The sequence below is a fragment of the Coloeus monedula genome, assembly GCF_965178545.1.
Source record: "Coloeus monedula genome assembly, chromosome: 12".
NCBI lineage: Eukaryota > Metazoa > Chordata > Aves > Passeriformes > Corvidae > Coloeus > Coloeus monedula.
This window is the reverse complement of record NC_138792.1, coordinates 18,511,101-18,537,408: the sequence shown is the minus strand read 5'-3', so window position 1 is coordinate 18,537,408 and position 26,308 is coordinate 18,511,101. Positions and strand designations below refer to the sequence as shown.

Here is a 26,308-nt window from a genome sequence, read left to right as displayed (position 1 = left end):
CATTTGGGATAATCATTACTGCCATCATCATGCCTTGCACAGGAAATAAGAAAGGAGGAGGGGGAAGCTTCTACACAGCACGGAAAGCTCTTGAAGAATGTCATCAGCATTCCAGTGACTTACTTTATGGAAAAGGATTCTCCTGTCATTTTGCCTGTGATTGGATCCAGGAATGCAAGCTTCAAGCAGCAGAGTGTGGGAGGCCCAACTTCATATTTAATTCCTACAGTCTTCACAAATTCTTGTTCCTAGTTAGCAAGAAGCATGGAACAGCATTATTTTAACTTGCCAACAACAAAAATATCAATTTTAAAGTGAAACATATTAATAAACTCCAAATATATTTCCACTCGACAGCACAGGCAATTTCACCCATTAATTTTTCTTTTTCAAATACTAAAATCAATCACTGTCACCTCAAAAAGAAAAATGAAGAAGCTCATTCCCTTGGTAGGTATGTGAACATGATTCCCACAACTTATTTAAGAAAATTCTAAGGGAACAAACCCAGTTCTAAGCACACCAAAGGTTCTCCCTGACCTACCCCAGGACCCCTCACCCTTGCACAGGGGGAAAAAGGAAATTCTTCCTCTGAAAACAGAAATTCCACAATAGCCTTTATGTTCATGTGCTGTCAAAGCCCATCCTAAGTGAAGAGCTATTTCCTTTTCCTCACAAACTGATGATGCCTTGGAAAATTGCAGCTGGAATCACTGAATCCCTGGGACTGGTAACTGGGTGTTTTCCCAGTAAAGTAATTATTTTCATTAATAGAACCACTGGCATGGTTCAGTGAATATGAGGACATATATGGGCTTTTCTCTTGATATGAAATCCGAGGAAAGCAGGAAAAAATCTGTCAACCCTGTGGATTAAGTATCGGGAACTCATGCAAAGCAAGATCCAGCATTTAAGAGAACTCCTGCACACATTTAGGTGTTTACACCATGATTTCTTACTTCTTACCACAACATTAAAAACAAGAAACAGAACCCAAATGCTCAGGTCACTGTAGAGTGCTGAGAGAACCACAACCAGCTCGGCAGTGCTGGCTTCTGAATGAATTCAGTGTTTAAGAAAATAATTTGTGTTGAAAGAGACCCCTGAGAATCAAGTCCAAAACCAGGAAGTGAATAGATGTAAAGACTTTGTGCTAATAAAAACTAACTTTAATATTTAAAATTAAAACTTTGATATTAACATTTTGAAGTAATGCTTTCTTTACATTTTTCATGCTGGTTTTTCACGTCAGTTTAACATTACAGAGACATTCAGCTCTTTGAAGTATTTCTTGAACTTACCCTGAGTTCCATTTTGTTCCATGGTTGTTTTTGCATGTTAATGCTGTAAATTTTGGCTTTCCTCACTGCCCTCACATAAGCTTCATGGCCTTGCCTAAAGTAAATGATCTTAAAAGAGAAAAAAAAGAGAAAATTAAGAGAGAAAAAAAGAGAAAATGAAAAGAGAAAAATAGAGAAAACTATTTTACTGATAGTGCTCTTCCTGTTCATTCTATACCAGGTTTTATCCCTTTCAGAACACATTGCACACTGATTCATTTCATCATAAACTACTATTCCAGTTAAAAATATTTATATCAGCCCCCAAACTGGCACCTGCTCTGTGCTTTAAAACTGAGATCATTAAGATACGTGCAGGTGAAGATGCACAACCAATTCTTCCTGCTAATCCCAAGTTACCCGAGCAGAAAAAGGGACGCAGGACGTGGATCTGTTAACAACAAACTGTCTGGGAATTACCAAAGTTATCAAAACTCGGCCTGTCCTGAGCACAATTCCCTGCAAATATTGCTGGGTAGAACAGTCCTAAGCAAGCTGAGCTGAGGATTCCCTGGGAATGTGGGAATTGCTGAGGGCAGTACCTCATCTCCCATCTGGGGGACGAAGGGCGAGCGGCGGGGAATGGTGTCCAGGATCCACTGTGGAGCCAGCCACTCCTCACTGGGCTCCCCTTCCAGGGACAGCAGCCCACTGGCTTTCTAAACACAGCACATCAGGAGTTAATACAGGTAAGTTACATACAGAAGTTAAATATATTGCATTATATTTAGAATGCAATCAAAATCCAATATTCAGAATACAGTTAATTACTACGGCAGAACACATGGAAAACTCATCATGCAGCAGGTACTGCAGATAAGATACAAGGAAAAGCAAATTGTGGAGTGTCATCCTTCCCAAAATCTCCACTAAATAGTAGAGAATAAGACAGGTTTGTTATAAATATAATTGAAAATTAAAACCTTCATAAAGCATTAAAATGCCTTAAAACATTCATAAATCATTAAAATGCCCATGGCAGGAGGGTGGGATGAGATGATCTTTAAGAGCCCTCCAACCCAGTCCGTGGTTCTATGATAATAAAGAAATAAATTGTATTTTTATAAATATTCTAAATATCTTTAAAAAAAACAAACAGGAAAAAGAAATCTGACCATGCCAATAAAATACAGATGCATTATAATTTTACAACAAAACCACCCTGGAGTAAACCTGACTGTAGCGAAGAACATAAATCTGGGAGGAAAAAATGGCATTTGTAATGGAGAATCACCTGTGGGAAGCATGGAAGCACAATTAAACAAACAATAAAATTTCTTGGTACCACTGGTACCACAATTACTGTGCTCTCTATAATTTTTTTTTTTTACTCTATACCCATTTATGAAAAATTTTACTTTGAAAACAACCACTAAATCCTAAATTCATATTCATAAAGTAAAAAAGACACTAGGAATTACACTTGCTGACCTTTTTCCTTGGCTGTTTAAGTTTCCTTCGCTTTGGCTCCAGCCCTTTTGTTCCCTTCGTATTTTCATCTTCAGAACTACTACAGATTTTCCGAGCTGCCTGCCTGGTTTGTCTCTTTGGAGGCTGCAGATTAATCCCAGCATCTGCTGTCCAGTCTGAATATTCACTTGATGAATCACTGTAGATAATAAAAATGTTGTAAGAAAGAGAACAGAAAACTTCAGTTTTCTCACAGTGGATTGGAAAGTCCAAACATTCAACTTGCTCTCCTGGTTCTGCTCAGGATTAGCACAAAATTTTGTTATTGTGTGAATTTAAAGGAAACCAAGTGCTCTCTGATTGGTGATTTCAGTAAATTATTTTATCAAGTTGAAACTCACAGTAAAACTACATCTATGGCTGGTATCAATTCTCATCTCACTGATTCAAAGACTGACTCCATAAGAACTGGCAGCAAAAAATGCATAAAACATTTGAAGAACTAGAGCACTTCCCTAGAAATCCAGTTCTGACTTCTTTAATGCCAAATAACACACGTACAGGATTTATATGGCAAACTGGCATTGATTTTTTTCAAGTAGCTCTTAATTAAAGACAACATTTTTTTATAAATGGTCTTTCAAAATTGTTTTTGACTTTGAAAATAAAAAGAACAGAAAAAAAATCACAATATAAAATGGTTCATGAAGAACTGGTTAAAAATCAGTCTTCAAAATGAAGTCTGAGTATCTCAATATCAACTGTCTTACTTCAATCCCACAATAAAGCAGTGTTACCAATTCAGAGCCCAGTGGAGGTACCTGGAACTGCTTTCACTCTGCCAGGCTGCCACAGGATCATCCATGGATGCATCACTTGTGCCAACAGTCTCATCTTCCTGTAGTGAAAACACCAGGATTCACTTTGGGGCCAAGGGTAAAATGTATCAGCTCTGTTTGCAAGTGAGTTGTGTCACCTGAGGAAAGCTCTGTATTTAAGGGCTGGTTTAGCTTTAAATAAATAAGTCCACAGTTTCTTCCTTAATTAATATTATAATATATCCTTATATAGCTCCTATAGAAACAAATGTGAATTTTAATTATATCAGAACTATAGAATGAATTCTTATTTAAATGTTTGATTAATAAGTTTAATGCTCAGGGCCCAGCTTTTTGAGCTGTTCTGTACTTCCAATGCATTTACAAAGCAACAATGTTCAGTCTCCTCCTTAAGGAGAACAAGTTATATTTAATCTGGTATATTTTAAGTTCTTCCCTTGCCAAAATCAATGATTAATACCAATACTCAATCTCTTTCAACAGCAGTCTACAGATGTAGATGAAATCAAAGCACTGCAAAATGAAATCAAAGTGCTGACCTAGAATCCATGCGCTGTATGAAATCCCAAAATAGCAAGTGGTTTAACACAACCCAGTTAAATTTACTTGAGAATGTTTCAGGTTTCCAAAAATACAGGAGCTGTTTTAAGCTACTTTTGAACACTGTCCTGGCATTCAGGTAAATGATCCTTCACTTTCCAAGACCAACATGCCACAGGAACACCACAAATCCCAGATCTGGACTCAATGACCTGAGTGTTTCTTCCCACATGGAGAATCACAGAATATCCTGAGTTGAAGGGACCCACAAGGATCAGAATCCAGCTCCTGGCCCTGCACGGACACCCCAACAACCCCACCCCGTGCACCCCTGGGAGTGGTGTCCAAACGCTCCTGGAGCTCTGGCAGCCTTGGGGCCGTGCCCATTCCCTGGGGAGCCTGGGCAGTGCCCAGCACCCTCTGGGGGGAAGAACCTTTCTTTCCCTGAGCTCCAGCCTGAGCATCCCCTGGCTGCAGCTGTTCCCTGGGTCCTGTCACTGCCATGACCTCTCTGGATTCCCAAGAGTGATCAAAAACCATCAAGAGAGACTTTGTGATGACATCAGAAGCAATTTGAGGATTCTTGGATGAATTCTCCCAGGCCCATCAATTTGCAGGGATCCAGCTGGAGCAGCAGATCCCACACAAGTTCAGGGTTGACTGGGAGTTTATCATTGTCAGTCATGGCCCTCCAGCTTAGAGCACTGGGACCCCCTTGCTCCATCATCTGTGTTGAAGACAGAGGCAAAGGACAAGTTAAATCCCTCTGCCCTGTCCCTGTCCCTGTTTGTGAGGTGACCATCCCCATCCTGGAACTGGCCAATGTTATTTTTACACTGCCTTTTGCCATGAATACATTTGAAAAACCTCATTTTTACAGTTCCCTCCAGTCCCGGCAGCTCCAGCTCCAGCTGAGCTTCGGCTGCACAAATTTCCTCCCTACAGTGGATGCTTTGGGAACGGAGCTGTTGGAGGTTGCTGGGAGCTCAGACCTCAGAGGAGCTGTCGGACTCGTGGCGTGCACAGGGGTTCTGGCTGGCTCCCTGCTGGCTGTGCTCGATGGTGGAGCGGGTCTGGTACGCGTGCTGCCGCTTCCGCTGGTTCCTGCGCAGGGAACGGCCGCCTCCCGCCTGGAATTCGCTCTGCCACGGGGACAGGAGCACAAACAGGGACAGAGCAGGGAGTTACTCATGAGTTACACAGTTAAAAGGTGCCTGGTTACAGTGACTGAGTGTGGCACCTCCGGTACAACCGAGCAGTAGGAAATCACTGTAGGATTAGATAATATCTCTGACACATTGTGGATGTTCAGGTGTGGATTTTTGGTTCAATAATAATTCTACTTTATAAAGTAGCAGGCTTTGAAAAGGAAATGACTGAAAACACCATTTTTTTTCTATAAAATTCCTGCAGACTCTGCATAAGATAAATCCAGCCCCTTGTAAAAGTTTGGCACCTCTACTTTCCACAAGTCAAACTGAAAACCCACTGTGGCTCTGCTCTTTTCCTTTCCCAGCATCTTCCCACCACTGAAGCCTCAAGGATAGAGATTTACCAATATTTGGATGTTATAGACAGCAAAATCACAATTACGGAAGGAAGACAGTGAGCCAGAGAAACAATTAGGACTACTGATCTTCTAAATAATTCAATAAAACTGGTTTGGGGTTTTCTGTTGGTCTTATTTTTGTTGCTCCATGCTCAGAACTGCTTCCCACCCAGGTTTTCTCTTCCAGGGCATTAACTCACCCGTTGTAAGGTGTGAGATGGCTTTCTCTTCTTGTCAGCAGTGTATAAACTGATTTCTATTTCACCTTTGGCAGCTCGACATTCTTCCTGGACCCTAATTATACATAACAAATACACATTATGTTCATTAAATCATCATGTAACTCAACAGCCTCATTAATATAAACATTAAAATACTTGTCTTGCTCTAAGAAATCCATGCACAAATCCCCCTAGCAGCATCCATCCATTCACTCCTGGAATCACAAGCTAAGGAAGCAAACTTGTCAGCCGAGCATCCACAATCATTTTCCAATGTATTAAAATTATTGTCAAGCCTTTTTTAGACAAAGCTGGAGGGAAATGCAGTATTTGAATTACTGAAGAAAGACTGAATTGTGAAAAGAAGGAATTACCATTCTCAACCCTCCATTCTGATCCTAATATTCCAAACAACCCGACCAACCAAGCCCCAAAGCTGATGCATCACTGAAAAACCATTCCAGGAGCACGGAAGGATCAGACACATTACACTACTCAATCCCTTGTCCCACTTAGCCTCTTACTTGCTGATGCCTGGAGGAAGCTCGTTGACCACCACCCTCCTGCTCCAGGCCATGAGGTCCCTCTCGGTGGCCATCTGGCTGCGGGGCGCGTTGTGGTGCATCTGGCGCACGCCCTCGATCTGCCCGCTCCTGCGCAGCCCCACGTTGGGCGGGGAGGCAACGTCCAAGCCCGGGCTGCGCAGAGCTGGGGGAGGAAGAAAGAGCGAGAGAAAGAGCTTCTTCACTTCCCTGAACCATCAATAAAACCATGGAGTCACAGGATGGTTGGGTTAGGAGGGACCTTAGAGATCAAACAGTTCCACCCCCTGCCATGGGACACCTTCCACTATCCCAGGGTGCTCCAAGCCCCGTCCAACCTGGCCTTGGACACTGCCAGGGGATCCAGGGGCAGCCACAGCTTCTCTGGGCACCCTGTGCCAGGGCCTCACCACCCTCAAAGGGAACAATTCCTTTCCTGTATCCCATCCACAATTTAAAGCTTAAGGACGGCACAAAGATCGATAAACAAAGGTTGATAATAATGGAATCACTGCAATCATTGTCCTTACTTATCGACACAATTCCCATAGGCTTAAATACAGTAAATCACATGAAAATATTGCATTTATGGTTGTGCAAAGCTATACAAAAATATCTGGCTATTTAAATACTTTATACATAGTCTAATTAACTCACTCAAATGGGCAGTTCATGCAGCAAAGTCATTGATCAGTGCAAGCTCTAGAAGGCAACTGCTTTAATTTCCACACTAGTCATATCTGGAAATTCCTTTACACAGCTACAGGGACACACAAATAAAACTGGGAACTGGGGCTGTACAAAACATCAATGTATCCTAAGCGGCAGGAAAGACTTTGTGTGACCTGAAGCTGCCTTTTAGGCAACCTTTTTGACATATCAACTTAGATCAAAGCAAAAATGCATTTTCCTGTACTTCCCTGATATTTTTCTTACTCCTTCTTGAATTGAAACACAAGCAATTCCAAATCCAAATCCTAATGGGCTTTGCCAGGAAATCTACTTCAAACACATGTAATCAGTCACTTAACCTACAAGTGATTTATCAGCAGCTGTGAATTCTCCCAAGGCTCCGGCTGACTTGCAGCACAGTCCTGGGCATCTGCTCCCTCCCATCAGCTGCACTCACTCAGCTGCTCACATCTGATTGAGCGTGGTTTCAATTTTTAATCACTTTGTGTATTAAATATAAAATCACAGTAGCAGAACACTTACCAGGAGAATAATCTCAAGCTTTCTAAGGAAACACTAAGACAGAGCAACATGTTTATTTTATTAGCACTGATGCTCAGCCTTGTGCTGCAGCAGGAAACCATTAGTCTGTCACAACACTGTATTCCACTGACAACCCTTAATTACACGCTTTCATTTTGGCATTTTGCAGTTATGAAGTTTCATCTCTGCATCAATATCAAGACAATACAGTGAATTTCATGCTTATTTTTCAGAAAACTGGTTTAGAACAGGAATAATTCCAGTCTAACAACTCCAGGCAATCAGATACAGTCCGGTTAGACCATCGGGTGCCCTCAGCTGCCCCTTAAATTTGTAATTCCTCTGTTGGAATCTACAGAACATCTCACTGCTCCACAGGGGTTAACAAGGTGTACAAGAAGAGGAGAGGAAAGCATCCTCAAAGACACCGCTTTATACCTGACTTTAACACTTTGATCAGTCCTTCCTGTGATAAGGAAGAAACTGATGGAGACAAGGCTGGGACACTAACCTCCATTAACAGAGTGGGATCTATTGAGTGGAGGGTTTGGAGGAGTTTCTCCTTCATTAATTAGTCTCAGATCTTGTTCCCTCTGGAGCTCTCTGATCATTCCATCAAGGATACTCTCATCCTGGTCATTTGTTTGCTGCCCGATGACTTGCTCAACCACCTCACCATCACCTTGACAAGAACAAAGCGAAAAATACTGATAAAATGATGGATTTCTGTATTACCAAACACCATAGAAATAATCCCATTTAGAACTCTGCACCACTATTTGTCTGCTCTGCAAAACATCTGACTACCAGCTGGCTTTCTGCTCTCATGTAATAAATGGAGGCAAAGTTTAAAAGAGAAGTTACAATAACATCCTAAAACTCCAGACCACATGTAGAACATAAACACAAACCCTTAGAAAAAGCAGAAAGAAATTATGCTTCAGTAGGTAAGAATGGAAGGTCTTTTTGGGGGATCAGCATTTTGCAGAAGTTTGTGTCTATGAGAAAAAAGAACAGTTTTAAAAAACAAAAGCTGTTTTTTCCATGTCTTCCTCACCTTCCTGCTTTCTTCCTCACATCCACAATTACAGAGGTTAATAGACAATGCTTTAAACATCTGCCATATACCAGGGAAAAATCCCCAGACTTTGGAATACTCTTGCCTCCAGTCAATCTGATTCCACACACTTCCTTTTTGCCATAACCCCACCCCATCTCCTATCTGTATGCTGAATTTAAACCATTAATTTATACATCCCCACAGCACCATCCCAGGAGCTGGTGCTCAATACTGTGCCACACTTGTATTATTCATGATGTTCAGACAGAATACCATTAGCCACATATCCCAGCTGAGGAATAAGTTGTTCATCCTTGCAATTTTCCCTCCCTGGCACCAGCCGCTGGAATCTCGTGGGATGAGGATTTCCATCAACATCCACCAGGAATGGAGGAGGCATAAGGTGTGGAGCCTGTTGAGTCTGTTCATCCAGCACATAATTATTGGCATCCCGGATCAGGGGCCGGTAATCCGTGTGGAAGAACATTTGATCAGGAATCTGAAAGAAAAGCAATTTAGGAAATAAATCAATGGCCATTTGCAGCTGTCTTGCTGCTCTGGAATGGCTCCCATAAACCACAACTCCTACACTTGGGATCAGCACAAGGAATGTTATGACAAAGAACAGATTCCTGCCACAAATGTGGTTTATTACCAAGGCCTGATGCAAAAATTCAACAGTAAAATAGGCCAAGAGAGGTGGACAGAGAAGTTAATGCTTTTCTCCTCTATCTATAGAGTCTATTGCCTAAATCTTTTTGATTTAGATAAACAGATAATTTGATTTAGCTCCATGACCTAATTATTATTTTGTCTGGGGCAGGGTGAGGGAATAAATTGTAGCACAATACTTCTAAGACAAAATCAGGTCAAGACAGGGAAGAGTTTAAAATTCATTCAACCCACCTTTTCATAATATTTATTGCATCCAAAACCAAATAGTAGCAGATGTCCATGAGAGTCTGTGCAGGCAAAATGCTGCCCATCTGGTGAGAACTTGCAATCAAAAACAGCTCCATGGCCTTGGCCCTCAATCTGTACCAAGCACAGAGAATTCCTTTCACAACCATACATTCTCTATAACAGCATTTTCACAAACATTTCCCCTGTGCTCCAACACGTACTGAATCCTCATTCTGTGATTTCTCATCTCACTCAAGACTGATTTACACTTCTATTTATTAAAGTTAAACTGAAAAACGAAGTAAAACTTCACATTTTCTCCCTGTCCTGAAATTTCAGCCCAACTTTGATGTATGTTCTGGAACAACCACCTGGAAGTCTACATTTTATGTTAATTGTAAACATAGGGCAAGATCACCAAAGATCTCAGAGCTGTACTGGCTCTAGAGGTATTTAATGAAATTTGCTTTTGTCCCAAGACCAGTTTTGTGAAAAAAGAATAAACCAAACCTTCTGTGATCCTTCTTACCATGTTAAAGTAATTGCGAATTTTTGTTCCTTTGTCTATATCCCAAACAAAAATATTCCCATCGTGTCCTGCCGAAAGCACAATCCTTTGGTCAAAGGGATGAGCCTCCAGAACAAAAACTTCGTCATCGTGACCCTGCAACGACAGCAGGGGGTAAAAAAAGAAGCTGCATTTCTCCATGTGGTATCTCCAGATGTGCAGGGAGTTACTGAGAGGACATCCCGGAGCAGGGAGTCACCCAGGACACCTCAATTTACTGGAACTGTGCTTGGTCACCATTCCTGCCACAGGTTTGGCATTGTCACTGCTTGGCACTGCTGAGATGGGGAGGAATGGGGAGGAAGGAGAAATCAGGGCATGAATGGAGCCTCCAAAGGGTTCCCTGGCAGCCAGCAATCACCAGGGTTCTGCAATCAGCTCCTTTCCCCACGGGATACCCTCCTCCTGGCAGGCAGGGGACAGCTGGATACTTCAACACCAAATCCTTGACAGGGGAATGATGCAGTTGATGCAGGTGATGCAGTTTAGCCTCAAATCAATCTCAGAGTGAACTACATCCATTTGGGATTCCCCCCTGGAATTGTACTCACGGATAAGCTATGGAGAAGCTGCCCTGTGGACGAGTTCCACACTTTGAGGAGGAAATTGTTGACTGCAGTGATGACAGTGGCATCGTATCGATCCCAAGCCACCATGGTAACCTTCAGCTTGGTCACCTTGTCCTCCCCAGACGCCACATTGTTTCTAAGGAAATCAGTAATTTTAAAAGGAATAAATCAGTAACGACATATGGGAACATTTAGGAGAGCTAATTCAGTATGAATTTTGGGGAAGGATGGTTCACAGCCACCTCTGTGACTCTGGCTAAGGCAGAAGGAGGAAGGATGGTTCTGCAGTGGTAAAAACCAGACACGGGAAATATTCAGTGCCACTGAGATTTATAGAGCTCTCTTTCCTTAAAAAGGACATTTCCTCCTCTATTCCACTGTCATCATCCTCCTCTACCCCAATTCTTACTTTCAGACCTATTAAGCTTTTTTCTACAAGGCATTTTTCTTATCAGTCATCAGTATCAGTAAACTCCACAACGAGCAGGAACCTGCTAAATAAACCCAACTCACACTCTGACTGCAAACACTGCAAGTGTAGCCACTGAAATATGGAGAATTCTGCAAAGCAAGAACCTAATGGATTTCTCCATTTGTGCTCTTTGTTGTTGGGAATATTAAATTACAATTCAATTACAGGGCACTTAAAGTAGTCACTTGAGGATCTCAGAAAAACATGAAACCCTAACTGAACCTGAGAACCAAACACTAATTTCACCTCTTACTTGGAAATCTAAGGTAGAAATACAACTTTAAGAACCATGTTGGATATATGTATTAGCATATGATCACTGGGGCTCCACCAAAACCTCCTTCTGTGAGATAAACTACTTGACATTCTTATTTCATGTGTAAAATACTAAATATTCCTCAACCATTAGGATAGGGAAGTACCAACAGATTATTATTTATTTGGGGGTGAATTAACTGTGTAAGTTGACAGTGCCATGACATTTTCTATACATGCACTGAAATTAACTCAAAATGGAAGCAAATAACCAGTTTTCAACATGATGGAGGATTTAGCTTGCAGGTAAATGTGCCCATGAGGTGTGTTCTGGTTGCTTTGCTTTACCCTGTCATTTTTGTAGCCATATCCAGGATCAGACTCTTCCAGTCGTGTTGATGGTAGTGCCAGATTCTTGCTGTTCCATCCCTGCTTCCACTGACAAACCTTAAGCTATGGGGCAAAGGGAAAAAAAACCCATGAAATTCTGAATAAAGATGGTTTCATCCCCACATGGACACCAATAAATGATATATATACACTTGGAAGTGTGTACTTGTGTATCTCTACCTCTCCTGCTCACGAGGTTACAATTTTCCTATCAGATATTGTGGGGTACAAGAGAGTTTCTAGCCCACAACATTAATTACATTTGGCTCCAGCAGCAGATGGCCTTGGAATGACTTCAATGTCGTAATTCATATGAGCTGCACATTCCCTTTTTAATGACATCAGCAAATCCCTGGAGCAGCTCAGAGTGGCAGCAAAGAAAGGGAAACTGCGTGCCAGGAGTCTGGCATAAATTATAATACATTAACTTAGGGACAGGGTGAAGACAGGCAAGGGAAAGAGCCAAATGGAGCACAAGGAGGTTGTCTTGCCTGTGGAGCTGAACAGGAATATTCTAATTTTTAAACCCCTTCTTATTTAAAAATTTTAAGCATCCAGGAAATGTATTTAACCACATCATAATGCTTTGGCCATCAACGTCACAGAAATCACTTTTGTTGAGAAACTGGGAAAAAAGCTCCTCAAGTAATGTATTTCACAGGATGGCCAACACCTTTGGAAGTATATTCCATTTATATACAAAATTACACTTAAAAGGCAAATCTATTCAATTTTATGAAGTGATTGTTTCACTTTTTCAGCTTCCTTGGTCTGATTTTTTTCACTGTGATGAAAAAGAGCTTGAAAATGCTTGTGACAAATTAATTTTCTTCTTAATTTTACTTCTTTATATTAAAATAAAAAGGAAGGTGCCCCTTTTTTCCATTCAAAGCATCATTACAGAATATAGTTTTCAGTGAGTATGTGACCTCATTACCTCTCACATGGCTTGGAAGGAACTGGTGATACAATTACACCAGCACATTCTCACATAACTTCACATGACAAAGCTCTCCAAGTACAGGTGCACAGCTACAGCTTGGCTTGGAAGGCTCATCCCTTAAAGGCACATCCCTTAAACCTCCTACCCCGCAAAATAAGGAACAGGAGCAAAAGCTGGGCTAACAACATCTCTATTTACTAACTTTTGCTTTACACTACATTGATTACAATGCTCTGACTCCACAAGCAACCCCTCTGTGGGGGCTACCTGGGAAGGAAGGCTGTTCTTACACAGAAAAGCTCAAATTTGGGTTCCAATTTGCTGTTTGAAAGAAAAAACAAATTAAAAGCACAGTTACAGAACATTTGTGTTGTTACAGCAGAGGACAACGAGTTCAAGCCTGTGGACATGACACACATCTTGCAACACACTGCAATAATTTGCCCAGGATTAAGCCAAGCCCACGGGCAATCTTCCTGTTGCGCCAAATTTTCCATGAAATATTGTTTGGAAAATTAAATACCATCATTGTCAGGTCCAAAGCCCAGCACTCACCTGTCACCGTTGTTACAGAACTGCACTGCAACCACTTTGTCCTAAACAGGAAGGAAGGAAACAACAGAAGTGAAAAACTCAGCCTAAAAGATCTTCATGACAAGCTTTTTATTTAGCAAATAAAAAGACTGTCAAAAAAATTTCAAGTACAGAACAGTTGTATTTGAAGTTAAAACTTCCCCAGACACATTGTGCAAAACACTGAAATAGAAAATTTCAGAGAGGTGATGGTTTCCTGCCATTTTTAGACCTAACATGAAAGTGCATAGAAAAATGTATCCCAAAAATGCAAACCTTGGCTTTATTAACACTTACAAATCGTTGAGAAACAAATGTTACGTTTCAGACATAGCTCTGCCCTTTTTTAATTTGCCAAATACTTGTGCTGGCTCCATGCTTTGCTCTCCTTACTCCCACTGATGTCTCTAACTCCTGGTAACTGGGATTTGTTTTAGGGAGGGCTGACAGCTGTCTGCAGGATTAAGAGTGGATTTAAAGAAATTAAAGGAATTACAGCTTCTTCCAGACCTGTTCAATACAGAAAATATTCTTTTCTTTTGTGAACAAAATACTTATTTGATGTGTTGGCTTTGAGACTTAAATGTGAGAGCCATGACTCCCACTGAAGCTCAGGGAATCAATTCAGACCTTGGGCTTAATCCATAAAATGTTCCTGAGGTGGTAAATTTGTAGTTTGAATTTTTATGGGAACCCTTCTGCATTACCTGAAAAAAAGATGCTTTAAGCTTTATTTTCGAAATGAAATTACCATCATGATCCAAACTTTGACAGCACAGACCAAAACATGAATTATTTTGTCTTGTTATGTGGATTTAACTAAACATTCAACAGCAAGTTTAATAGGGAAAAAACAACATTGTGATATGACATTGTGCATTAAAACTGTTTTAATTCCTCATTCTAACACAAACTTTTTTCAAGAATGAGGGAAAATCACCTGCTCCCTCAGTTTTCCGGGGGAATGAAATGCATTTTGCAAAAACCTCTTGCCTCAGAGCGATTTAAAAATAAACATCCCACAATTTTCCAGGCATTTAAATACCACAGTGTTGAAAGCCAAACAAATTCAAGACAGTTAATAAAAAAAAATAGGATGTACAGAAACCAAGTTCCTGAAATGAGATAAAGGGGTAGAAAAATAGATTTTCTTTTGGATTTGCCTCTTACCGTGTGAGATTCCAGCTCAGCCATTTTCTCTGGAGATTCTGAGCCCAAATAATAAATTCTTATCACGTGGTCAGTACTCCCTGTTGCAATGAACATGCCACCTAAAACAGAGAATTCTCTGTGAGAAGAAGTCATCCAAGGAACAACTTAACTTCATTTATTTTCATTTGCTGCTTTCTTGCCAAAGCAGCAAACTAGTTTTAAACAGAAAATTTCAATGTCAACAGGTAAATGACAAATAAAACATTTAAGTGCAACTTCAATTATCTACTTGACACACAGCAGAGAAACTATTGCTGAATTGGGATGCAGTGATTAAGGTATTTTATTGTAATTTCTTTACAATATTGCCCAGAAATGGCACTATTGTGTGGTTTGCTGCATTGGAATGGGTTTAGTTAATTCAGGATTTCTAGCTTTAAAAAAGCAATGTGGCTCTACAAGGGCTCTCAATTTCAAAAAACAAATTTAATTAGTAATTACATAATTTTCTTCCTAAAAATCATTTTATTTTGCTCATTCAAAGCTGCAAAGGAGGTCTGTTACGCTGAGATTTTCCAATACATTGAACTGATCCTCTTAGAATTCAGCCAAATTTGGAAGATTAGCAGAAGTGGAATCTTCGACAGAGGATTTCCAGAACTTTTCACTCAAAACCTTCACGAGGTAAAGTCTTAAAAGGATGTTACAGAGAAATATCTCTGATGTGCAAAACAAGAGACTGAAAGCCTTGGAAGTGGTCAAGATATTTTAGCTTCAATTATAGGAAAAAAGAGAAAGAGCAGCTTGAAGCAGAGACTTTTCAGGGAAAATTTCCAACAATCCCAATTTGACAGTGGTAAAAATAACTGGAGAAGGGTTTAACACTCTTTTATTATTTTATTATTTAAAGAGAAATAACAGAACTGTCACCCAAGGCCCCAGATTCAGGGAACGGCTGACGCTGAACACATACCAGAACTGAAAGATGAACAGGAGATCTGAACACCAGGCCTGGACCTCTCTGCAAACTTCACAGGACGATCCCTACACGCAAAAAACAACATTTTTATTTTTCCTTCTTTATTCAACACAAACAGTTCCCTGCAGTTCAGCAGGCTGAGGTCAACATGCTCATTTTAAATCTCTTAATTTTATAATTGTCACCTAAGTCTGCTAGAACTTATTTTTCATTTTAGGAATTTTCTTCCTCAGTTAATAAGAAAGCCATAATTCTCTAAATTGAAGATTATTTAATTGATTTATCATGATACCAATTCAAATCTATTTAAAACAGACCCTGCCAAACCATTAATCCAATAGCATTTCCTCCCAATTAAATATGGGTTTGATGACATCTACATATGTACATTCTTCTTATTATGAGCAAATTAATTCTTCTGCCTGTACATTTTGGACAAGGATTTAATCTTGAATATAAAAGCTGGAATTTCTTCCACAATTTTGTCTTGCCAAGCACAAACCCCAGAAATAACAACCCCAATCTCTCCCTCCCCTTTGGGTTCAAATGCCACAGAATCCCAAATTGCTCCAGCCCCACACACCAGTTTATTAAGCAAGAAAACGCCCTTATTTCATTATCTCAGCATTCCTCTCTGTGCCAAAATTAAAAATAAATTCATCCTTGAGTTAAAATAATTATAATTATCTAAACAGTCTTACTTGAACTTCATGGTGTTTGCATGCCATTGCCAGAAACAGATTGTTCCATCGGCACCGGTGGAAGTGAGGTATCGAGTTGTTCCTTTCCGTGCAGGAGAGAACTAAAAATAAAAGTTGTAACAATTAAACCAGCTCCTATCCTCTCTTCTGTCATGCTGGAAACTTGTTGACAAGAATGTTTTTCACTAACACATGAGTTTCTCCCCAGGAGTACAGAGAGCAGGGGTAAGCACAGACCTGAATTTCCATAAAAATAAAGCTGAGGAAATGGAAAACACCTATGTTTTGGTTAGGAATTCTTTGTTTTTATCACACAAAGGAAATTGGAGAAATGAAACAAGCCCAGACCCCATAAATGCGGCAAAAACACGAGGAAACAGTTCTTTTTAGGATAGAACTGGATCAAACATGGCAAATACAATGATCCCTGCATCCAAGCCCAATGAAGAACAGCTGCACAGCAGGATCCCCTCTCCTCTATCTTCTTAAATCTCTCCAAGGAGTGGGAAAGCTTTTTATGCTTAATTTCATAACTGCAGCAATACCTTTAATCCTCAGGCTACCTGGTAATTTGATAAAGGAATCCAGCACTGCTTCCTCAAAAAGCCATGACTGATAATACTCTAAATTATCAGCTTTATAAAGAGCTTGAGAGAAACACACACACACACACACATATATATACACATATATATGTCAACAAATAATACACCAGTTATAAAGCCAGGTGTAAAATATGTTTCCAAAACAATCACCTTAACATGGTTGAAATCAGACAAAATTGGAAGTCTAAGGAAGATGGGGAGAAATGAGACTCCTGGGGAATACTGGCATGATGGAGAAGCCTGTGCTGAATCCAAGGCAGCACCACTCCAGGAGAGAGGGATTCTGAGCCAAACAGCCCCACTCACTCTCCCCTCTATGTGCATCACCTGTCAAATTGCAGGGATTGTCTTTTTTATCCTGGAATTTTGTTTTTTGGAGGTTTCTGCCTGGCAGTTGTGAGGATTTTTTAAAGAAAACCTGCATTTGCTACAACATCCAGAGCAGCTCCTTAAGCTACAAGCTAAGATAACAAGGAAACAAGAAATGGCGAGTAAGGCATTTTAACTGATCCTTCTGAAAAACAAATGTTCTCTGTAAATACAAGAGCGTTGGGTCAGGTGCTGTGCCAGGAGCACCACCAAAGATGCCAAACACGTCAGCAAGTCGAGCCAAGGAGAGGCGGCTGCTCTCTGAGTTGCTCTAAAAGAGCATCAGATCTCCCATTTTCTAGACCTAAGGAAGCAGCAGTGGGATCACACAGCTAAGAGCACGTGGAAGCAGGAGGATGATCCCCCGGGCACTGCACGATTGATTTAACCAGGAAAAACACCCTTGAGCTGGGACAAAGCAGAGACAAAAAGACCAATTTTATCCTTGACCACCACAGCTCTTATTACCATTCCAATTCAAGGGGTTAGGAAAAACCCCATCAGTCCTTACCTGTATGGAAGTGATGGAAGCTGAGTGGCCCTGCAGGACCGCGAGGGGGGCACAGGTCCGGAGGCACCACACCCTGACCACCTTGTCACAGCTGCCCGCAGCCAGCAGCGTGTTCTCGTAGTTGACAGCCATGTCCGAGATCTCGGCCGAGTGGCCCCGCAGTGTGGACAGCAGGCGCCCATCGTCCGTGGCCCAGATCTTCACCAAACAATCATCTGACCCCTGAAATTCCACAGAAATTCCCAAAGGTTACAGAAAATATGGGACACGTTCCATGCACGTCACACATGGGTCACCGTGGAGGGACAGGGATCCCAAGCCCCATGAACTGACAGAACAACTTCGGTGGGATTCCACAGAGGCACAGTTTTATGAAGGAATTCTTCCCTGTGAAGGTGGATATATGGAAGACATTCCTCCCTGTGAGGATGGGGAGGCCCTGGCACAGGGTGCCCAGAGAAGCTGTGGCTGCTCCTGGACCCCTGGCAGTGTCCAAGGCCAGGTTGGATGGGGCTTGGAGCAGCCTGGGCTAGTGGAAGGTGTCCCTGCCTATGGCAGGGGGTGGAACCAGATGACCTTGAAATATTCCATCCCATTCAAACCACTCTTTGATTCTATGGTTCTATGAACTGCAGAGTCTGGGGATCATCTTATGGAGTCAAGGATTTCAATTTGATAAAAGAGAATCATGGAATCACAGGGTGGTTTATGCTGGAAGGGATCTATTTGGAAGGCAGTGACACACATCTTCCACTATCCCAGGTTGCTCCAAGCCCCGTCCAACCTGGCTCCAGGGATGGGGCAGCCACAGCTTCTTTGGGCAACCTGTGCCAGGGCCTCATCGCCCTCACAGAGAAGGATTCCTTCCCAACATCCCACCTAACCCTGCCCCGTCAGTGGGAAGCCATCCCCCCTTGCCCTGGCACTCCATGCACAGTGACAAACATTGACAGCTAAAACTGCAACGCTCATTTGAAAAATCTGTTGATTTTTAAATATGCCAAACAAAAGCAAGGGCATCAACACAGAAATGGATGTCACTGTATTCTGGAGAAAAACTTACAATAATTATCATGTATTCACTGACACACTACAAATCCTGGAAGGTAAATTTAGTAGAAAAACAACTTGCAGCTGAACAAAGTCATGTCTGCATCTCAATCAGTGACTAAGAGGGTGTTGAGGGACTCAAGAAAGAAAGAAATCAAACCAAACAAAGCAATCTTCCAAAAAAAAGTCCAAATTTTAAACTTACTGTAAAAATTCTCCTCCCACTGCGATCAAAGGCTATGCAATAGACAGAGGAGAGGTGCCCCAAAATCCTCTTGTGCATCTTCATGTGTTGGTAGGTGGATGTTGGGAACAAGTGGCTGAAACGGCCACATCCAGTTAATTGCCTGGCAGAAAGGATATGAACTGGGAGAGAAAAACAAAGCAAAAGGGAGACTGAGACATGAATTCTGTCCAGAACTCAGAGTAAATAAATATTAAATACAATACAGTATTTATTAACAACTTTAGTATTAGAAACAGTAATAAATCTGAACCTCTTCCACCTTATCAGAACATTCTGTCCAGTCTTATAAAAAGAAATCCCACTCGTGATGGAGCCTTTCAATTCCCTCCACAGACTGCACCTGCTTCCTTACTAAAAATGAAAGCAGAATGCAAAGTTCCCACCACAACTGGGAGTTATTCCAATGCTCAGTTCATGAACAGGTAACAGATACATTTATCCTACATGGACGAGGAAAATCTTTAAGGAAAATCTTTGAAGGAAGAAAGGAAATTTAAGAAATTAAGGAAATTACATGTTACTAATATCAATTACAAGAAGAGTATAATAATAGTTTCTTTTAAGTGCTTCTTTGGTGATGAAAATCTTTCTTTGGAATGGCTTCCAGATCGTATGTGAGGGCCAAAGGACTTCCACACCCACATCACTGCATTCCTATGGCAGTGGAATCCAAGAACAAGAAATAGGTGCCACTGATGGAAAAGTCTCAGTGGCAGAATGGCAGGTAAGAGAAAACTGCAGCAACAACAACAAATTCCCTCCTGTTTTCATAGCCAGCAGCCCTTCCAGAAACAGCCTAAAACCTAAATGCACAAAACCATCCCATAAAAAAGCCTTTGATTGGATGCACAATTTTGAGACCATTTGGGGGTACTTAATTTCACCAATCCTATCCTACTACTGTTTTCCCTAACCTATCCTCATTCACAGCACTTGAACTTTGGATTTGAAAGTTTTGAGAGGGTTTTTCAGTGGCACTTGAGGATCTGACGGAGCTGTGCTGGTGGGTTTGTGGAGACTCTGTGATAGCAGATTCCCTGGAGCAACTCCTTATCTTCTCCTGCACCTTGATGTGGGCTGGGCTTCACAGAAGCCCCACGAAGCTCTTTACTGCCTTTTGCTCCTTTAGTTTAAAAGTCTAGTGAAAAACTCGAGCCATTTCTTAATTGTCTCATGATATCACTGCCAATCTACACAAAAAAAGATCATGGAATACGTTAAAAAATTAATCTACAAAGTCAAAAAGTGCCATTTCAAAGGGTTCCTAACCTGTAACTCCTTGTGTAAATTGATACCATTGAAGTATTTACACACAAGCAAGGGAAAGAAATTGTTTCCAGCTTTAAAGAAAGTATTTTTGTGTCTCAGTTTTAAGTTCCGAAATGTGGCTTATTTTTAATCCCTCAATGCAATTGAAACATGAAACATGACACATGAGGGAAAAAAAGCTGCACAGAAGATGCTTGCAAAAGCCATCAGGCTCCAGCATAACCTCACCTTCAGTCAATATTTGCTTTGCAAGTAAAAACACATATTCAGCAATACTAAAAAGCAAAACACACTAAAGCAAATTAATTTACTACCTACCTACTATTCAATTGATACCTGATCTTATAGAGGGCTGTTAAACAAAACTGTCTCCCCAAGCAAAGTAAAACTGAAATTTTAAACTCTTTTTCCTACCTCTAATGCAGAGATCCTGTAGTGATAAATGCTCTACAAAGGTACCTCAGCTTTGCCTACACATTATTTTATTTACTCTTCAAGTATGACAGCTTAAAAGCTGAATTCTTAAAAATATTACACCTCCCTTTCCCCCACCCTGTGTGCCAACAGAGACATGGAGTCATTCAGCAACATGGTGATTCTGCTGTGCCTTTCAAGGCTTCAAGCATTTCAATACATCTATATTTATATATTTAAATACATAATAACAGTGTATCTGCCTGTAAGCAATTTCAAATGGCTTTGAATATTTTTTTAACCACACAAACAACTGTGTGAATCAAAAAGATACACTCTCATGTCAAAATATTCCTAATAATCACAGTATTTTCTGTGTCCCCCTGCAAACCTTCTGAACATTTACCACTGCTGTTTGCTGTAAATCCCATGAAGGAAACACCAAAAGGGACCTAAATCCCACAGTTTTGGCACCCCACTTTTCCGGTCGATTCCCAGCCTTGCGATCAGTTCAGCTTCAGCGGATATGAAAGTCATTTCTTTTTTTTTTTTTCTGTGTTTATTTCCCTATTTGCACAATGAGGACAAAACTCCTCCATCTCCCATGGATAATTACAAAATAAAAAGCCCTGTTTATGAAATGCTTCCATCAGAGACATCCAGAACTATTGTTGAGCCATGAGGAGCAACAACTTTATCAAGGCAACAGCATCTTTGGAAAAAAAACCCTATCACTGCTTCAAAGGAACAAACCAAATATTCTCCATTCCTGTATTTTTAGGAAGATTAATACACAATATCTAAATAGGGAATTACCCCCACATGACAAAAATCCCTGTGAAGTTTCCTTTCTACAGCACAATGAAGTTATTGTCCTCCTAAGGCCACAAAGCATTAAAACCTAACAACAATTCCCACATGGAGAAATAGCAACTTAGTAACCCTAAAAAATTTTACTAACCTATCTCATTAACTGATGTATTTCATGCCACACTGGGTGTAAGAGTTGCCAAGTCCACCCCCTCACTATTCCCTGCCAGGAAAAACTTTCAAGACAGTTATTTCCCATAAAAAGGGAGGAGATCCAGCCTTCTTGATAAGAAAAGTTAATTTTGTCCCAACACTGAAGGGCCATCTCAGCTCCTCCAACTACCAACCTGTAAAATACAGGCATTTTTCTCTTTCTTTCCCACAGCCCTTGGTCCTGGAAGACCACACCTTGAGGAAAATTGCAGTCCTTAATGCAAGTCACATAGGCTGACAACAGCAATTCCTAAATAACAATTTACTCCCCATTCTACTGCAGGTGACAGCACAAATGTAAAAACCCTTGCAAGAAAGCTCACCTAGGAAGGATAAACTTCAAACCCTGCAACAACAACCCACCAGTGAAAGCCAGATTTAAAAAACAATCATCAGACAGACTCAACTTCAAAGTTTAATCACAACCTCAGAAGGAATTAAAGCATTTCAGTGAGGCAAAGTCACTGGGCAGCACCAGCTTGAATTCCTGCTCTCCCTAAAAACCCTTGTCTCGCTCCACTTTTTGCAAGGAAAACTAGAAAATGGGGAACTGGTGCAAATGTTTGCGTTAAAATCAGTTTCTCAGGGGTGATGAGCTCTTATCAGACTGTCTTACCCTCTGCAAGAAGCACTGTAACTTTGTAACGAGGACCCAGATTTTTGCCCTCATCACAAATCCAAGCAGGGATCAGGTACCACTCATGGGAGAGACACAAGTCAGGATTCATAGGAATGCCAGGAAGCAAACACAGTTGGCTTCCACATGGAAAACACCTTCTCTGAGCATGGCTGTGTGGCCACAAAGAGTCTGGGCGCAGGAGAAGCAGCGAAAGCACAGCGTGTTCCAGCTCTGGGAGCTGCTGACCTCGTGGAACTCATTTCCAGCACGAACCCTCATCGATTCCTGACCTCATCCCGGCGCTGCTCTTTGGCAGGCCCAAGGTAGCTGGATCACCTTGACTGTGAATTTCCACCCAGACGAAATGCTTGTTCACTGAGACTGTGCTGAAAACTCTCTGCTTCCAAATTTTGTGTTGTTTTCACTAACAACAGCTGCCCACAGAAATATTTCCATCCTCAGGTTAGAGCAGTTCTTGAAGACTGAAAACAACCTTCTTTCTGACCTGCTTTGAGTTGCCTGCAAAAAAAAAAGCCCTGACAAAATCGAAGTAGCATCAAAGGCAGGTTTATCAAAGGGGAATCACTCCCAGTGCTGAGGTACTGCATGACCAGTCTTTCCACTTTCTGTCTGGAAGAGCACAAAGCGAACTCTAGAAGTTCCACTACAGCAAAAGCTGCCCAGAAAGGCTCAACCAGACTCTCCTCCTCTGTGCTGTCCAGTCAGCAGCAGGAAGCCCAGCCAGCATTTTCCCTCCCTGTCCCCCTCCAGCAGATCACCACAGCCCCAGCACACAAACACCACATCCCTGGGAATGACTTCCACAGCTCAGCACTTTCCCAGAGATTCCCCCCCCCCAGAAGATTCCCAGCTCTGCACAAACACGCAGGGAAAAGGCAACACAGATCTCCCACTCCAGTTCCACTGTGCAGGACCTTTCATTTTGGAGTACAGACCACAAGGTCCCATCCCAACCCAACCACATGGGAAGGCAACCGCTGCAGCGCCTGACTCTTCCAGCTGGGCCCTCCCAGTTGATCCCATTTGGACCATCAGTGACCCCATTCTCACAGCATTTATGGTGGGAAGCTTAAATCCTTATCACTGGAAGGGAAATGATGTGAGAATACTCCTGGCTGCTCATTCTATACCTTGATTTACCACTTTGCACAGGTAATTACACAATCATCACACACATTAATGGGTGTCTTTTACTTCAGCCCAACTCCTTCAGCAAGTAATTCCAGAAAAGTCCATCTGCCTGAGCCAGCACAGTGTGGGAATTCACAGTTATGCCAAAACACCAAAGAGGTCGGGCACACTTCTTCATCTTGCACTTAAAACAAGACACACACACTGCAGCATCTCTGGCTGGCACCACTCACCAGGAAAAAAACACCCATTTTGCACAAATAGACGCAGAATTTTCTGACTTCCCCTTCAGGATTAACAAGGAAAATCAAATTCCTGTCTGAAGTCGAATCCTTATTTTAATATTTAAACACATTTTCCTCTCTTAGTAGTAGATTATGTAGCTACACTAAGGACTGCATTCTTCCAGGAATCAATACTTATAAAAATTAATTCCTGGCTATGAAAGACCCTTTTCCATATAATACCTTTGCCTTTCTTAAAAAAAAAAAACAACAATTAGGAAAACACCCAAACTAAACAGTTATCGTGTTCTTTAAGTCACTAAAGAGTTACCAAACAAGCAGCACAGCCCTTTGCCATGAAAGCATGACAAATGCTGAAGTCCAATCTGCCAGGATGCCTCATTAATAATACCACATATTCCAAAAACACCCAGTCTGATGAAAGAATTGATCCAAGAATCCATGCAGAAATACAACCAGAGGAGTTGTGTGCAATAAATCTACAATGCAGACTATTAGTAATCATCAGCACAACTGCTCACAGCAAAGTAACTGCAGAACCAGCCTAAAATAATAAATACACAGAGAGGGTAGAAACACAAAACTGCCAGCACCATCCCTTCTTCTGCAAAGGGAGGGAAGATCCATACGTGAAAGGACTCCCTGACAAACCAGGCAAATGTATCCACTTGCACAAACAGAGATAAAATACCCTAAAGAAGAAACAAACCAGGATTTACTTTTATGCCTGCAAGAATCAATTTTTTTGCTATAAAAACACTTAATGAAAGTTCAAACCATACAAGGCAAACACTTGAGTTTATATAAAACAGAGCAGCTCTGTGATGAGATGTAAGCTGAGAGCCCACATATATCTGAGTTTTATACAAGTTCTTTATCTAATTGTGTGGACAACTGAGGCTGAAGGAACACAAATGTTGCTTTGGTGATTATTTCCTTTTTGGAGAGGGATGTTGCAAGCAGTCTGTTTTCTGTCATAATCCAACTAAAAGGAATTCTTGAGTCAAAAAAGTTCCCTGGGAGCCAGACACTGTTCTGGCTAAGATACCATGATGATTCCAGGATTCCATGCTCCTGTGACCATGCCCATCCAATCTTACAAGCACATGTACATATTATGGAGGCATATCACAAAAAAATACTCAAGCCTGTTGCCCTCCAAACAACCAAGCAAAGCTTTGCAAAACATGGCTACACACAATGTGGAAAATCCAAGCCTGAATAACAGAAAAATTATCCCATTGTCAGGGAGAGACCTATTTTAGACTAATTCATCATGAAATGTTAAAGAAAATACTAATGCAAACTCATACTAGTGTTTTAGTCAGTGAGAGGAACTTTCTGTGGGACAGGAATAAATATAGATAGGAGAAAAAACCATTTTATGGACTTCCAAACTCACCCACGTTTGGTGGTTTCCCGTAGTTCACCGGGAGTTCGGGGGGTCGGCCCCTGTGCAGAGCTGCAAATGCAGATCCTTTCCATAGCGTGTGTCTGAAGTCTGCACCAGCAAGAGTGACAAGGGACAAAAAATAATCAATACATTAAATAACCAAGAGATCAAGCACCACTCCCAGCAGCCCAGAATGAGATTTGTCTCGTTAAATAGTTTGTCGGACATTCCTCATTTAAAGATTGTGACTCTGATTTCCAGTTCCTCGCCGGTGTCACCATAAATGGTTTCAGCTTCTTTTTGCCTAATTTGAGTGATTATTGACTCTAAATCCATGGAGAGAAGAAGTGAATTTAAAAAGTGGGTGCACTTTGTATGGAGGCAGGACTGAATCCTGCCATGTTTACCTTCTGCAATCTCAACAACTCTGCTTAGGAACTGCACATTTGAGAATACACATTTTGCTGCCTAAAAGTAGGAGAAGTGAGGGGTTTTTCCAATAAATCTGTTTTCCTGCAATTTGTGGCAACATGCCCTCCTTTCAGATTGTCCTCTGCACCCTCCCACCCCCCCCCCCCCCAAAAAAAAAAAAGATTGTTTTAAAGTCAAGACTGTTCTCTTTAAAGACTCTCCAGCTCTCTGCTGCCAACTGGCCTCGGAGAGGCTCCTCTCTAGAACAATAGTGATTTTTCTGAGACTGTTCAAAGTGCCTCAGAAATTAGACCTGGATTTCTTCCATTTCTGGCCATCTGGAGGGAGAGAAATGAGCTTCCACGGTGAGTAAGTACTGAAACAGAAGGACAGTGCCGCAGGTTGGTGGATCTGTGTAGCACCATGTAGATCTCTGAACATAAAGTGCACAAGCTGAGGTGACTCAGAGACTCCTGAGAGCACCTTCTGATTGAACCCCAAACTGCTGCACAGAGTATTAAATGATACTCATTAAAAACAGCACTCACACTTCCTAAAATAGATCCATCCACCTAAACCCTTCTGTTCCCCTGCAGAAAAATGTTTATTTTCTCTTTACATTTTGCTGCTGTTTGCTTCTAAGCTGCAAACTGAGAATGAAATGAAGGAATGTTTCTCTGCAAAACTGCATTTCTGCACCTAATTACAGCAAAGCACAGGCAAAACAAGACTCAGCCCCAAAAGTGTGTAGGGCAACATGTTTGGGAACGGCACATCCC

The 26,308-nt window shown here is 41.3% G+C and overlaps 1 protein-coding gene across 1 annotated transcript in view; it reads right to left on the bottom strand.

Moving 5' to 3' along the window:
* Window positions 1-26,308, bottom strand: part of BRWD3 (bromodomain and WD repeat domain containing 3) — a 50,103-nt gene that overhangs the window by 14,098 nt on the left and 9,697 nt on the right. The window contains exons 6-26 of the mRNA XM_082289393.1: window positions 25,128-25,226; window positions 18,962-19,122; window positions 17,707-17,928; window positions 16,222-16,322; window positions 15,515-15,585; window positions 14,560-14,660; window positions 13,372-13,412; window positions 11,832-11,936; window positions 10,739-10,892; window positions 10,149-10,283; window positions 9,623-9,751; window positions 8,990-9,215; window positions 8,168-8,338; window positions 6,424-6,607; window positions 5,879-5,972; window positions 5,122-5,271; window positions 3,572-3,648; window positions 2,772-2,949; window positions 1,883-1,999; window positions 1,302-1,409; window positions 124-248 (exon numbers count right to left, since the gene is read on the bottom strand). Coding sequence (XP_082145519.1) covers window positions 124-248; window positions 1,302-1,409; window positions 1,883-1,999; window positions 2,772-2,949; window positions 3,572-3,648; window positions 5,122-5,271; window positions 5,879-5,972; window positions 6,424-6,607; window positions 8,168-8,338; window positions 8,990-9,215; window positions 9,623-9,751; window positions 10,149-10,283; window positions 10,739-10,892; window positions 11,832-11,936; window positions 13,372-13,412; window positions 14,560-14,660; window positions 15,515-15,585; window positions 16,222-16,322; window positions 17,707-17,928; window positions 18,962-19,122; window positions 25,128-25,226 — 2,749 coding nt within the window. The remainder of the gene's footprint in view (window positions 1-123; window positions 249-1,301; window positions 1,410-1,882; window positions 2,000-2,771; window positions 2,950-3,571; window positions 3,649-5,121; window positions 5,272-5,878; window positions 5,973-6,423; window positions 6,608-8,167; window positions 8,339-8,989; window positions 9,216-9,622; window positions 9,752-10,148; window positions 10,284-10,738; window positions 10,893-11,831; window positions 11,937-13,371; window positions 13,413-14,559; window positions 14,661-15,514; window positions 15,586-16,221; window positions 16,323-17,706; window positions 17,929-18,961; window positions 19,123-25,127; window positions 25,227-26,308) is intronic.